Genomic DNA, 14676 nt, shown 5'->3' with positions numbered 1-14676 from the left:
TTTAAGGAATCACCATAATGATTTACATAGTGGTTATATCATTTTGCAGTCCCACCAGCAGTGTATGAGAGTCTCAATCTCTCGACAACCTTGCTAGCATTTGTTATTTTCTGTCTTGTTGAGCTTTTCTATAATGCTGGGATGGGATGGTATCTCATGGTTGTTGGGATTTGCATCTCTCTAATGGCTAATGATCGTGAACATTTCTGCATGTGTTTGTTGGTTGCCTGAATATCTTCTTTGGTGAAATGTCTGTTTATATCTTCTTCCCTTTTTTTAAACTGGATTGTTTGTCTTTTTGATGTCGAGGTGTTGGAATTGCCTATAAATTTTAGAGATAAATCTTTTGTTCGCTATGTCATTGCCAAATATTTTTTCCCATTCTGTAAGTTCTCTTTTTACTCTTTTGGAGAAGTCTTTTGATGCACATAAGAATTTAATTTTTAGAAGTTCCCAGTCATCTACTTTATCTTTTGCTGTTTGTGTATCTTGGGTTATGCTTGATAGTCTATTAATGCCATAAATTCGGGCCCCTAAGTTTACCCCAATTTTTTCTTTGATGAAACTTTATAGTTTTAGGTTTCACATTTAAGTCTTGTGTATGGTGTGAAGTGTGGATCTTGTTTCAGTTTTCTGCACATGGATGTCCAGTTTTGCTAGCACCACTGGTGAAAGAGACTACCTCTCTATGTCTAATCGATGGATCTATTTCTGGGTTCTCAGTTCTTTTCCATTGGTCTTTGTGTCTGTCATTGTACCAATACCAGGCTGTTTTGACAACTGCGGCTGTATAGTAGGTTTTGAGATCTGAGAGTATGAGACCTACTACTTTGTTCTTCTTCTTCAATAGTGCTTTGCTAATTCGAGGTGTCTTTCCTTTCCATATAAAATTAGTGATTGGTTTTTCTGGTACCTGAATCTTGATGATGAAGAAGTGATATCACAGTCAGTCCAGAGACACATGAGTTGTTTTTTGTCACCAGGAAGACCTGTCAGCTTTGCTTTTTAATGAAATTTTCTGAGTGGGGTACCCAGGTGTTTGAGTGACTGAGTATCAAAACACAGATATTTATGAAATTCCTACTGTGGGTGAAGTGCTGGGCTTCTGGTGGCTCATGCCAGGCTGGCAGCAAAGGAAACGTAAATGGAGGGAGGCAGAACATTTACCTTCTGTGAGAGCCCAGGGGGCCACTTAGGGTGGGATGAGAGAGGGGGACTGTAGGCTCCAAATGAGATTTCCACAAGCTAAGGAGATCCATCTATAATGAGATGTGCTTTCTTTTCTTGTGATTTTAAGGCATTCATATTTGGCAAAGTCCAGAATTGACCTAGTGTCAGTCTGTTTGTGTGTAGAGGGATTGATCTTTGTGTTGATACTACTCATGACATACCTAACTGAGAACCAACCACCAGGCAAAGCCCCTACTACCCTTTGATGCTGAAAAGGCAAAGTGCTTTTTTTTAAAAAATAAAAAATCTTAAACACTGCCCAGCTTATACAGCTCCTATCATTACTCATGTACTATGTGCATCTCTTCTTGCCTCTTGCCTGTCTTTCTCTTATCTCTGCTTTATCACTTATTTGCCCAGCTCTCGGGGACATGGCACGTTTCCACAGTGCTGGAATGCAGGTGAGTGGCTGTGTGCTGTGGGGTGGGGCTGCTGGCCCTCTGCTGCAGTGCAGACATTGGGAAGGTCTGAATACATAGGAATTTCACCATGGCAGGCTTGGCTCTATGAGGCATCGAGTGTTTGAGGAGGGCTTGCTCTGTGCTCAGATCTGGGCTGGGCAGGCATTCTAGGGCAGGAGAAGTGGGGAGCCGGAGGTGAGGCCATGAATATTACACCAGGAGCTGGGGGCCTCCATGAGGATGCAGGATAGGAGCTGTGTATACATAGAAGCAGAACTGCAGCAGATGTCACCTCCCGGAGGCTCTCTTATGTTGGAAAGAGCTCTGTGTTTACTGGGTGACTAAGGACAATTTATTTAACCTCTCTGATCCTGTATTTTCCTGTCTGAAAAATAAGGTTAATAATGTTTACTGTGAAGGGCCATTGTAAGGATTAAATGAGATGACATGTATAGAACCCTGGCACATGGTGGCAAGTAAACACCAGTGATGTCATCCTGACATGCTAGAATGGTCATGTGTTAAGTGCTTATTGTCTGCCAAAAAGAATTGACAGGGAGTCAGGTAAGGGCTGTGTCCTAGTGAAGGTGAGACAGGGCCTAGTGGTGTGGCCAGAAAATAGCCCAGGGACCCTGGACTTAAGAGCAAAGCCTGGGGCTTGAGTCTGGGTGCCCTTGGACATCACTCCCCATCTGAGCCTTGGTTTCCATTGTTAAAAGATGAAATTTCCGCTTACCCCTTGCAGCCATGTAAGTGCAGTACAGGTGGGAAAGCAGCATAGGTCCTACAGCCTCTCCTGCAGAGGCCACCTCTCGGGCCCAGAGCACTCTGGCTGCCATCATCAGCACTCCCTTGGAGCTGGCTTGATGTTGCCTTAGAGGGAGTGTTTCTGTTGCTAAAGTCTGTGGCACTCACCCCAGTACACACAAACACACACACACTGTTCTCTGTGCTTCTAGAGGCTCAGCTCCGCACTGTCAGTTTCTGGGCTGCTCTATAGATGTGCTCAGAATTTCCATTCCCTCCTTCCCAGGCAGCAGGCAGCAGCCGTCTGGCCCACTCCAAGAGGATGCTGGCTGTCGGGACAGAAGGGCTGGCTGGCCTTCCCTCTAGTGGCCTTTCCTGGAGGAGCCCAGTGGTCTGTGGCCAGAAGAGGGGCATGTGTGTCTGGAAGCAGGGAGTTTTTAGAAGGAGCAGGTACAGGACTGTGAATGCGTCTCAAGAAAGGCTTGGTGGTGAAGTCAGGCAAGTGCCTTCACCAGCTCTTGAAGGACAGGCTCAGTCATCAGCCACATTTTACAGATGAGGAAGCCTCTTCCCCTGGTTGCCTAGCTGGTCGGTGGTAGAGCTCAGAGTTCAGCCAAGGCCAGTCTGACTCCCAGTTGAGAGCCCATTAAGCAGTGAGCTGTTGCTCTTTATCACTACTCTGCTGTCTTCTGACAGGACTGCCAGAATCTGGGGCCACTGCAGTGGAGTGAAGACCAACCTGGCTAGGCTGATGCCATGGTGGGACTTCTGAAACACCTCCTTTTGGGATGGACTTTTAGGTGGGCTTTGAGATCTGCAGTGCACTGATTCCTGGAACTCTGCTTGCCTGAGGTCTTACAGAATTGGCTGTGGCGCCGCAGCAACCATGCTGATGACGGGCATGTGGACACGGTGCTACTCCTGATCCTAAGAACATCCCTCTGGCTTGTGTCTTATAATTCTATTCCCCTGTAAACACCAGAGCCTGCACTTTTCTAAAATCACATCAATGTACACTCAAGAGCTTATGAGATTAAAATGCTTTTCTAATAAAGGGAAATTTGCAGGTAGAGTCGACATGCTAGACTTCCCTCATGTTCCTCCTTTGATGCTTAGGGATCCTCTCCTGGGTTTGATTCTTTTCAAAGATTCCAGTGCCCACCGAGGTTAGCATGTCCAAGGCAGAACATCTTCCCAGGGCTGGACTGCTGTGGACTAGTTCAGGAGATAGGCAGACCCAGAGGAGATGCAAACTGGTGCTGACAGTGGGTCTGTGTGCAACCAAGAGTGTTAATATCCAAGGCCAGTCATAGCTAGTATACTCTACTGGCCCTGGCTTTGGGGGTGAAGGGGAAGATGTCGTAGCCTAGGTTCCATAGTATATGGGTAGCTGGCAAACTGAGACCAGTGATGTCCTGGGTCTACAGGGGAGGCAGTGATGCGTGCAAGCAGGAGGTAGGAAGAAAAACATACACACATGGAAGGGCAGTGGGCCGGCTCTGTGGACAGGCCAGCATTAGTTCATTCCATTCATGTATGCTGGCTCTGGCAGTGCAGTGGCCAGAGGGATGGGGCAGGCCCAGGTGCTGTGGGAGCACAGAAAGGGGCTCCTGATGGGAATGAGGGTTTGTGAAGTGAGGGAAAGATGGAATAATCACAGTGGGGAAAGGAGAGGTAGATGAGGGCATCTCCAGTGGAGATATGTATGAGAGTGCAGAGGTGGGGGGATCGTGCACAGAGGCACCAGGTTAGGGTTTCTTGCTCTCTATCCAGAGGGCTTGGATTTCCTCTCAAAGGTGATAGAGAGGACTCGAGGCCTGGCAAAGTGGAGGGTGACGTGGTGACATTTGGAATGCCCACTAGTGAGATCGTTTGAAACCCTGAGCTCCCAGTGTGACTGTATTTATGGGTTACTGAGGCTTTGGGCTGGCTGAGGGTGTGAGCCACCACAGAGAACGTCATTTCCACAAGGAGCAAGTCCACAGAGGAATTGCAGGTTCTAAGACCAGAACTGAGACGTTTGCTGGCCCTGTGACCTGAAACTCAGTAGCTCTGGATCCCACCCTGCTGAACATGTGCACAGAGTTTCATAGGTCAGGAGGAGCCTTCATCTGTGCCTGGAATGGTGGCTGACTTGGGGGCACACTGCCCTGGAGATGGGGTCTGCATTTGAGGGCTAAAGAGCCTTTGGCAAGAACTCTGAGCCCCTCCCATTCCTGGAGTTCTGACTGAAGCCACCTGAGGGAGCCTTTCCTGTGGACTCTTCTGATTCTTGCCAGCTGTCTGGCCAGGATATTCACAGAAATCCTTGTTTTCCAGGGAATCTGGGCCCAGCAGGGTCAGAACATACCTCCAGTAGATCCATAGCTAATGAGTCCTTGGAAAGGCTTTGGTGCAAAGCCCCTTGCTGGGAGATGGGGAAGTGAAGTTGAGCTAACCGGGAGGAGAGGGGACTTCAGGGCCAGGTTGGGCTTCATGTCTCTGGGCTCACCAAAGTGCCACCTTGAGGGTGGGGTTTGCGTGAAGGGTCAGGAGATGGTCCCACTGCCCGGCCAGGCTGAGGGCCTCTGAGAGCCCCTGCTGGCACCTGCTGACCTATCTATCTGTCCCTCCCACGCACCCTTGGTCTTGGCTCAGAAAGGAAGGCCTGGGTGTGGGCACACTGCCACATTGCCATCTCTCACTGACATTTGGAACTCATTTTCTCAGTTTTCCTGCTGGGTTTCCATTTCATTCTTTGGGGGTGCTATTCCTCACTCAGTGTTTCCTCAAGTATTGAATAAGAGCTAAGGGGTTGTCTTCTCTTCTCTTTTAAAATAGCCAGAAGTGGATTTCCCCATCCCACCCAGCAGAGGCAGGAGCCAGGAGTCACTGCAGAGCCAGCCCCCAGAGCCCGTCAGCATGCCGCAGACACTGACCAGCACACTGGAGCACATTGTGGGCCAGCTGGACGTCCTCACCCAGGTAGACCACAGTGGTGTCATCCCAGGGTCTGCACTTGTCTGGCCATTTAGACCATTTGAAATTTGCCAGCAGGTGCTAGATTTTTAAAAAGCATAATTATAATGGACCTCTTTTCCAGCCCAAATTAATGAAATAACAGTGCCTGGCCCAGGATCCTAAGGACCCCTGGTGGCACAGTGGTTAAGCGCTCGGCTGCTAATTGAAAAGTTGGCAGTTCATATCCATTAGCTGCTCTGTGGGAGAAAGATATGACAGTCTGCTTCCATAAAGAACACAGCCTTGGAAAGCTTATAGGGTGTTTCTTTTTTAAAAGAAATTTTTTATTGTGATTTGGGTGAGAGTTTACAGAGCAAATTCATTTTCCATATAGCGGTTCCTGTACCTTTTGTTTCATGACATTGACTGCAATTCCCCACAATGTAACAGCTATCTTCCCACTTCCTCCCTATAGTTACCTCTTCCCTGTGTCCTTTCCTATGCATTCCTGCCCCTGAACTATCTCCCTGTTCAAGCACTGCCCTTCTGTTCTCCCGTGATTGGTCATTCCAAGGAGTGTATCTACCTGGTGTAAATGTTCACCATATATGCCTGTCTGTTGTTTGGCTGGAAGCCACTGGAGTGAGTTCCATTCCAGCCCTGAATTTCAGGGTAACTAGGGACCATAGTCTCAGGGGGTCTTACCAGGCTTTGTCAGACCACAAACCTGTTCCTTTTTTTTTTTTTTTAATGATTTTGAGTTTTGTCCCACATTGTTCTCCCATCAATCCAGGATCTCCTGCACTGATCCCCTTCCATATGGTTGACAGTGATAGCTGTGCACCATTTAGTTCTTCTGGCCTCATGGTCATATAGGCTGAGGTTCTCAGGGTCCACTAGTCCCTAATTGTTTCCATGTGTCTTTTCTTTGTTCTTCTTTGCTCTAGATGAGAAGAGACCCATCGTTGCATCTAGGTGGCCATTTGCAAGCTTTTAAGACCCCAGTCACTACTCACCAAAGTAGGGTGTAGAACAGTTTTGGGGAATAGTGTGTGTTCTGGTTACCTAGTGCCACTCTGACAGGAATATACCACACATACGATGGCTTGAACAAACAGGAGTTCATTCTCTTACAGTTTGGAGGCTTTAAGTCTGAGTTCAAAGTGCCAGACTCTAGGGGCTGAGTGAAAGCCCCTCAACCTTGGGCTTTAACTCTGCCTCCTGCTCCTGACCCACTGAAGCTGGAGGCTTTTCTTCACTCAGACAGCTGTTGGCTGCTGAGACTGACAAGCCCAAAGTTGGCAAGTGAAAAGGCACAATTCCAATGTTACTAAACCACACGGCAGGCCATTAATTCAAGTCCATTGGAAGTCCCAAGGTTGGCAGAGTATGGCAGGCTGCTGAACAACGACACAGCTACATACAGGGTCAAGCGTGTCATAAGCTAAAGACCATTCCCCAAGGCTTCTCCTTATGTACAGGAAGCAGACTACATCCCTAAGGCAGCTACTCAGCTGCTCACAGTAGATTCCACCATGGAGTTAATTACCAGTCTCATCATGGGGAATACTATATATCCAGCTGCCCAGCCACTCAACCAGGCCCAGCCAAGTTGAGAGTATGTTATGCCAGTTGAGCTTGAGATCCCCTATGGGGCATTTCTGTAGGGTCACTATGAGTCAGAACTGATTTGACAATGAACCCCGATTTCTTGGTTCTCAGAGCCACTTGAGCCCTGGCCAGGGCTCTGGATTCCAGAATCACCTATACTGGGTCCCTGCAGAGATCTGAGGGAAGACTGACTGTCTGTATTCTTTCCATTCTTCTCTGGGTGGCTAGGTGGGCACTGCAGTGACATGCCAGGGAGCTGTGAGCGACAAGACCAGGCAGCCACGAGTCTTGTCCTCTGAGTGCTCTTCGAGAAATCCCCTCAGCCCTCCTAGCTTCTGTGTGTTTATCTGTGGTGTACAGGTGGCTGTGGCACCACCCTTGTGAAGATTAAGGGGGATGCATCTGTGTGAAGTGTCTGGCCTATGCCTGGCCCCAGGTAGCAGCTGGTCAGTAAATGTTAGCTGTGGCACAAACAGCCTCCTCAGAATGTGCAGATGGGTCCTGCCCTCTGGGGCTTACAGTCTGACAGCTTATAATGTAGACTTATAACAGCAGTTTCAGTAAGAACAAAGTGCACTGATGAGAAATGAGCAGTTGGCACTGGGGGTGTGGCCAGCAGGAGTCACAGCCGGGGGGCGGGGAACCTAGTCTGGGGGGATCACAGACAAATCCAGGGGACATGTGAAGCCCAGGGTAGCTGGAATGGTACTGAAGTGGTGGTGGGGCAAGTCAGGATGCAAAACACTACAAAAAGCCAGTGGAACATTTCTGTACTGGCCTTAAAATAAACCTAGGTTCCTCAGACCCCTTCTCTCCTTGGCTCTTGTGCTAGGTTGGGAGTCTGTGGGCCCCCCTCTCCCATGCCAGCTCCTGCACAGCACAAAGCCATGGGAGGAGCACACACAGCCAGCAAGGAAGGAGGGAGATGCTAGGGCAGGGGCAGCAGCAAGGGAAAGCTGTCCCTGGTTCGACCCACACGAAGACATAAGGGCCTTTGATGTCCTAATCAAAATGGAGCTGAAGTGGTGGCATCTTTCCCCACCTTGGGATCTGTGTTAACTGAGAAAATCCGTTCCTATTGTGCCACGTCGTCTGCAGCGTGTCACAGTGGCCCAGATGGGACTCTGCACATTGGACCCAGTCACGGAAACATGTTTGAGGGGGAAAGTGAGGTATTAGTGTCTGGGGGATTGTGGGCTATAGAACATGTCATCCAAACATTCCTGAAAGCCAGTTAACCCTTGAGAAAGAGGCATGTGGTGGGAGACAGACAAAAGGAACGTGCAAAGACTTAAAAAAAAAAAAACAAACCCTCAGCCTGTCAGAAGCTGCAGAGTCTGCCTAATGTTCTTCACAGCCTTGTCAAGTGAGAGATCAGGGGAAGTAGAATCAATTAGAACTTTATAGGATAAAATTGGAAATTAAGTCTGAGATGATAGTAAAAATAGCTTCAGTGGATTCAGAGGAGTATAACATTAAAAACAGTTCCTGTCACTGTGTTTTAGGGGTACACATGGAAGGTTTAGTTATGTGTTAGCAGTTAGGAGCATAATAGTAAGTTTGCAAGCAACTTGTATCACAAAGAAAGAGTGAAGACTCCCCAGAGTAGCCTGTGACTGGCCCTGTGAACTCATCTCTGTGTGTCTCTGGTACCCTTGTCCTACCTCACATCATTCAGCCCCTTCACCAAATCCAAACACCCCCCATCCAGATGCCAAGCACATCACTCAGTCTCCTGCTTTGCAAACTGACATTGTCTGTGGGCCCCTGGGTGCCATAAATTGAGCAGGGTTTCTGATGGACTCCACATGTCCTGAGGAAACTTAGGTTCCACAGATGACACCCCCATTGAGGCCTTAAAGCATGCCCCATTCTCAGAGCTGCACAAGGTGGAGTTTTTGCATTCTGGCCGTGCTATCCTCGAATGATGGTCAGTTGTCTTCCTGGCCTACTTTCCTCTCCTGAAGTTGGGGCTCTAGCCAAGGTATTCTAGCCACAGCCAAATCTGTCCCCACCAGGGGTTGGAAAAGGTTTCTCCCAGCCCTTCCTCTTGGAATTGGCCCACAGCAGGCCCCTCCCTTTCTGGTGCAGGCTGACCCTACCTTCTCCTGGGACCTAGAGACAGGCCACCACTACCATCCTTCCCCTGCAGGCTGCTCAGCAGACTCCCTCCTTGGCCTGTGGACATTGCCTCAAGTACTGCCTCCTCAGCAGGTGTTATTCACCATCTGCCTGGTCCTGAAGTGCTTCTGTGCTCTGCCACCCCAACACTGACTCCTGCTTCAGAGACATCCATCCTTATCATGCTGTCCTTCTTTGCCCTACCCCCATCTCACTGCTCCCTCCCTCCCCGACAATGAAGTCCTTTTCAGAGTGGTGTCTTAGTAGGAAGCTATCCCTTCCGGATCCTCCAGGCCTCTATCCTGCAGAACATCTTTCCAGGGAAGAACCACAGGGACTACAGCTGGAAGTGGCTAGGGCTGTTTGCTAGAGGTGTGCTAGAGCCTCCAGCCTCTGGGTGACCTGAGCAGGGCACCCCATTACAAAGGTTTGCAGTCCTCAGAGCCTGCCTCCCTTTTCACCAGGCTGGGTGGGACTGAACGTGGTGAGACCTCCTCTGGATGTTTGTGGCCCTTTTGGTAATAGTCTGGGGGCCAGGGACCAAACACATGCCTGGAGGTGAAGAACTAAGGTGAGGAGTGGCTCTGAGTTCATCTGGGTGCGAATCCTGCTTCACCACTTCCTAGCTAGGTGGCCACAGCCAAGTCACTTGTCTGTGCCTCAGGGTCTGAATCTGAACATGTTGCTGATAATAGTACCCACTTCATAGGCCTCTTGTGAGGATTAAATGAGTCATCCCCTATGGAGCTCATTGACAGGTGCCCAGCAGTACTACATGCAGTTGCTATTAGCTTCTGCTACTTCCCTTGTCACTTTTATTATTCAAGTTCTGGTTAGGGTTGGTGGGGAATCTTCATGACAGCACTAGAAATAGTCCCCCCAGTTTTCTATTGCCTCATGTGAGGTAGACCGTTCCATGCACAGAAGAACAATTCCTTGACCCTCAGAGCAGAGGTGGTGGGTCCTCTCCAAGCATACACCTTCAGTGAGCCGATCCTGCATGTGGGTCCCTGTGGGAGACCAGTCTGGCCCTCGGAAAGCTCCCAGGACAGATTCTGCTGCTGTCAGAGCCAGGCCTCCAAGGAGGAACAGACAGCTAGGAACTGCATACCAGGTAGGATTCCAGCACACCAGCTGGAAGAGGCTGTGGGGCCTCTGGTACAGAGTCCAAAGACAGGGCAGGGTGGGCATGCTGGGCCTGCGGCAGAAGGCCTAGGCATTTGTGCTTCATCTGGTGGGGACACTGAGCAGGGAAGGCTTGGGGCCTAACTAGTATCGAGGGACAGGACCCCAGGGTGGATGGACATAAGGACAAAGAGAAGCTGGGAGCTAGGCTTCTGTCACAGCTTCTGCAATTGCCCTGGCTTGCATCTGCCTTGAAGCCTTGAAGCCAGACTTCAGTACAAGAGGGAGGACAAAGGATGCTGAGAGGATCAGGAACCTGGGTTCTTTTTCTGGCCTCCCAGAGCAGATGGGTGGGCATGCACATCCCCTGGTTCTCCCAGGCCAGGAACCACCCAGATTAAGAAGAAAGCAAATGCCTGCTGGGCTGGTGCTGTGCCTAAAACCCAATCACCTAATTACTGAATTGGGATTTTACTACTTTGTTTGTTGTTGTTAGGTGCCATTGAGTTGACTCTGACTCATAACGACCCTATGTACAACAGAATGAAACACTAATCCTTGTTATACTTAATCCCATGGTTGCAACCACTGTGTTAATCCATCTCATTTAGGGTCTTCCCCTTTGTCACTGACCTTCTACTTTACCAAGCGTGATATCCTTCTCTAGGGAATGGTCCCTTCTGACCACGTGACCAAAGTAGGTGAGATGACATCTGGCCATTCTCACTTCCAAGGAACGTTACGGCTACACTTCTTCCAGGACAGTTGTTCATTCTTTGGCAATCCATGGTATTTTCAGTATTCTTCCCCACACCGTAATTCAAAGGCATCAACTCTTCTTTGGTCTTCCTTATTCATTGTCCAGATTTCATATGCATAGGAGCCAAATTAAAATACCATGACTTTGGCTAGGCATACCTTAGTCTTCAAAGTGACACCTTTGCTTCTTAACACTTAAAAGAGGTCTTTTTGCAGGAAATTTGCTCAGTACAATACAGCATCTGATTTCCTGACTGCTGCTTGCATGGATGTTGACCGTGAATCCAAGTAAAATGAAATCCCTAACAGTGTCAGTCTTTTCTCCATATATTGTGTTGTTGCTTATTGGTCCAATTGTGAGGATTTTGGGCTTTTTTTAATGTTGAAATGAAATCCATCTTCATCAGGAAGTGCATCAGGTTATCTTCATTTTCAGCAAGCAAGGTTGTGTCATCTGCATATCACAGGTTGTTAATGGTTGTTAATCCTGATGCCACATTCTTCATATAGTCCAGCTTCTCAGATTATTTGCTCAGCATACAAATTTAATATACGTGGTTAAAGGATACAACTCTGATTTTAAACCATGCAGTATCCCCTTGTTCTGTTCTAATGACAGCCTCTTGGTCTATGTACAGTTTCCTCATGAGCACAATTAAGTGTTCTGGAATTCCCATTTGTCACAATATTATCCATAATTTGTTATGATCCACACAATTGAATGGCTTTTCATAGTCAATAAAACACAGGTAAACATCTTCCTGGTGTTCTTTGCTTTCAGCCAGGATCCATCTGATATCAGCAATGATATCCCTCGTTCCACGTCCTCTTCTGAATCCAGCTTGCATTTTTGGAAGTTCCTTGTCAATATACTGCTGCAACCATTATTGAATGATCCTCAGCAAAATTTTACTTGCATGTGATATTAATGATATTTTTCGATAATTTCCACATTCTGTGGAATCACCTTTCTTTGGAATGTGCACAAATATGGATCACTTCCAACCTGTTGACCGGGTAGCTATCTTCCAAATTTCTTGGCATAGATAAGTAAGCACCTCCAGTGTCACATCCATTTGTTGAAACATCTCAATGTGTATTCCATCAATTCCCAGAGCCTTGTTTTTTCTCCAGTTTCTTCAGTGTAGCTTGGACTTCTTTCAGTACCATTGGTTTTTGATCGTATGCCACCTCCTGAAATAGATGAACATTGACCAATTCTTTTTGGTACAGTGACTCTGTGTATTGCTTCCATCTTCTTTTGATGTTTCCTGCATCAATCAATATTTTGCCCCTTGAATCTTTCAGTATTGCAACTCAAGGCTTGAATTTTTTCTTCAGTTCTTTCAGGTTGAGAAATGCTGAGTGTGTTCTTCCCTTTTGGTTTTCTAACCCAGGTCTTTGCACATTTTATTATAATGCTTTGTTTTGTCTTCTCAAGTTGCCCTTTGAAATCTGTTCATCTCTTTGATCTTGTTATTTCTTCTATTCAGTTTAGCTACTCTCTGTTCAAGAGCAAGTTTCAGAGTCTCTTCTGACATCCATTTTGGTCTTTTCTTCCTTTCCTGTGTTTTTAATGACTGTTTACTTTCTTCATGTATAATGTTCTTGATGTCATCCCACAACTTACCTGGTTTTCAGTCATTGGTATTCAATGCATTAAATCCATTCTTCAGATGGTCTCTAAATTCAGGTGGGATGTAATCAAGGTCATATTTTGGTTCTCATGGACTTGTTTTAATTTTCTGGAGCTTCAACTTGCATATGTGCAGTTGATGGTCTGTTCCACAGTCAGGTCCTGGCCTTGTTTTGACTGATGATATTGAGCTTCTCCATCGCCTCTTTCCACAGATGTATTTGATCTGATTCCTTTATATTCCATCTGGGAAGGCCCACATATGTAGCTGCCATTTATGTTGAAAAACCTTATTTTCAATGAATAAGTCTTTGGTCTTATAAAATTCTACCATGTGGTCTCCAGTGTCATTTCTGTCATCAAGGCCATGTTTTCCAATTACCAATGATTCTTTGTTTCTAACTTTTGCATTCTAATCATCAGTAATCATCAATACATCTTGATCACATGTTTTGTCAGTTTCAGACTACAGGAGTTGGAAAAATCTTCAGTTTCTCCATCTTTGGCTTTAGTGGTTGGTGTATAAATTTGAATAATAATAGTATTAACTGGTCTTCCTTGTAGGAGGATGGATATTATCCTATCACTGACAGAATTGTACTACAGGATAGATATTGAAATGTTCTTTGTGACAGTGAATGAGATGGCATTCCCCTTCAATTTCTCATTCCTGGCATAGCAGATCATATGACCGTGTGATTCAAAATGTCCGGGACCAGTCCATTTCAGCTTACTCTGATGCCTAGGATATTGATCTTCATACGTTCCATTTTATTTTTGAAAACTTCCAATTTTCCTACATTCATACTTCATACATTCCATGCTCCATTTATTAATGGATGTTTACAGCTGCTTCTTCTCATTTTGAGTCATGCCCCATCAGCAAATGGAGATCCCAGAAGCTTTACTTCATTCATGTCATTAAGGATGACTCTCCTTTGAGGAGGCAGCTCTTCCCCAGTCATATTTTGAGTGCCTTCTGACCTGAGAGGCTCATCTTCTGGCACTATATCAAGCAATGTTTCAGGGCTATTCATAAAGTTTTCCAGTAATACATCAGACAGTGGTTCACTGCTGTTCATGAGGTTTTTCACTAGCCAATTCTTTGAGAAGTGGATGGCCCCTTCCTTCTGAATCTATCAATCTGGAAGCTCTATTGAACCTGTCCACCATGGGTGACCATACTGGTATTTGAAATACCTGTGGCATAGCCTCCAGCCTCACAGCAACAAGCAAGCCACCACAGTACAACAAATTGACAGACAAGTGGTGGCTTTACTTGTTTAGGAATACCTTTGTACGAAATTCATGAGTTATTTTCAAAAACGTAGAGAAGATAGAACATAGAGAAGATAGAATTTGAAGGTGATCCTGCGAGGCATGTGGCCCTCTCCCATGTCCAGCCTGGAGGTGCTCTCATGAGCAGGTGTGGCCTGCTGGCCTGTCAGGCCTCCCTGGCAGTGTTGTTTTAGATGGAAAGTCCTCAGAGTATGAGGAGGACATCCTCGTCATAATTACCATCCTCCTCGTGTTTATTCAGGCTTGCACCTTTTCAAGAGCTTCCTTTCACAGCCCTCATTTCATCCTCCCACCTGGTGCCCAACAGCAAGCATCATGCCAGGTGCTGATAAAGTGTTAATAATGGCATATTGTGCCTGGACCAGCCCAGGAGCCACCTAGCCTGGGGCTTCTCCAGAATGCCAGGTAATTCTGATCTCAGTGTCCTGTGTGCCAGAGGTCCCCAGCTTCCTTTGCTAAACAGTTTTGGTGTAGTTAGCAATGGTATCCTTAGATGATGTCTTCTGCTAACCAAACTTGACCTTCCTGGAAGTAAAGGCCAGAGGTTCTTGCTCAGTGATTTGTAATCACAGAACCTAGTAGCCAGGCCACTGAGGTCACTTGGCCAGAGACCACCCTTTGCCCTGGCCCTTCTTTAGGTGGAAGAGACCATTTCCTTCCCTCTGTGAGGTTATTGCTTGGGGCTTCACTTGTTCTCCTCAGGGCCCTTATCCTAGCAAGATACCAGGTTCTGAGCAGCTGTAGTTTGTTCAGCCTCATATGTTCCCTCCAGGATGTGGACAGCAGAGATTTCCCTTTGATCTTAGA

The 14676-nt window shown here is 47.0% G+C and overlaps 1 protein-coding gene across 1 annotated transcript in view; it reads left to right on the top strand.

Moving 5' to 3' along the window:
- The window catches only part of POC1A (POC1 centriolar protein A), an 82354-nt gene that overhangs the window by 53543 nt on the left and 14135 nt on the right, over positions 1–14676 (top strand). Inside the window, exon 9 of the mRNA XM_007952086.1 lies at positions 5199–5342. Within this exon, the coding sequence (XP_007950277.1) occupies positions 5199–5342 (144 nt within the window). The remainder of the gene's footprint in view (positions 1–5198; positions 5343–14676) is intronic.

The sequence above is a fragment of the Orycteropus afer genome, unplaced genomic scaffold (genome assembly GCF_000298275.1).
Source record: "Orycteropus afer afer isolate SDZICR_OR568_19922 unplaced genomic scaffold, OryAfe1.0 scaffold00323, whole genome shotgun sequence".
Classification (NCBI taxonomy): Eukaryota; Metazoa; Chordata; class Mammalia; order Tubulidentata; family Orycteropodidae; genus Orycteropus; species Orycteropus afer.
This window is presented reverse-complemented; position numbering and strand designations above follow the sequence as displayed.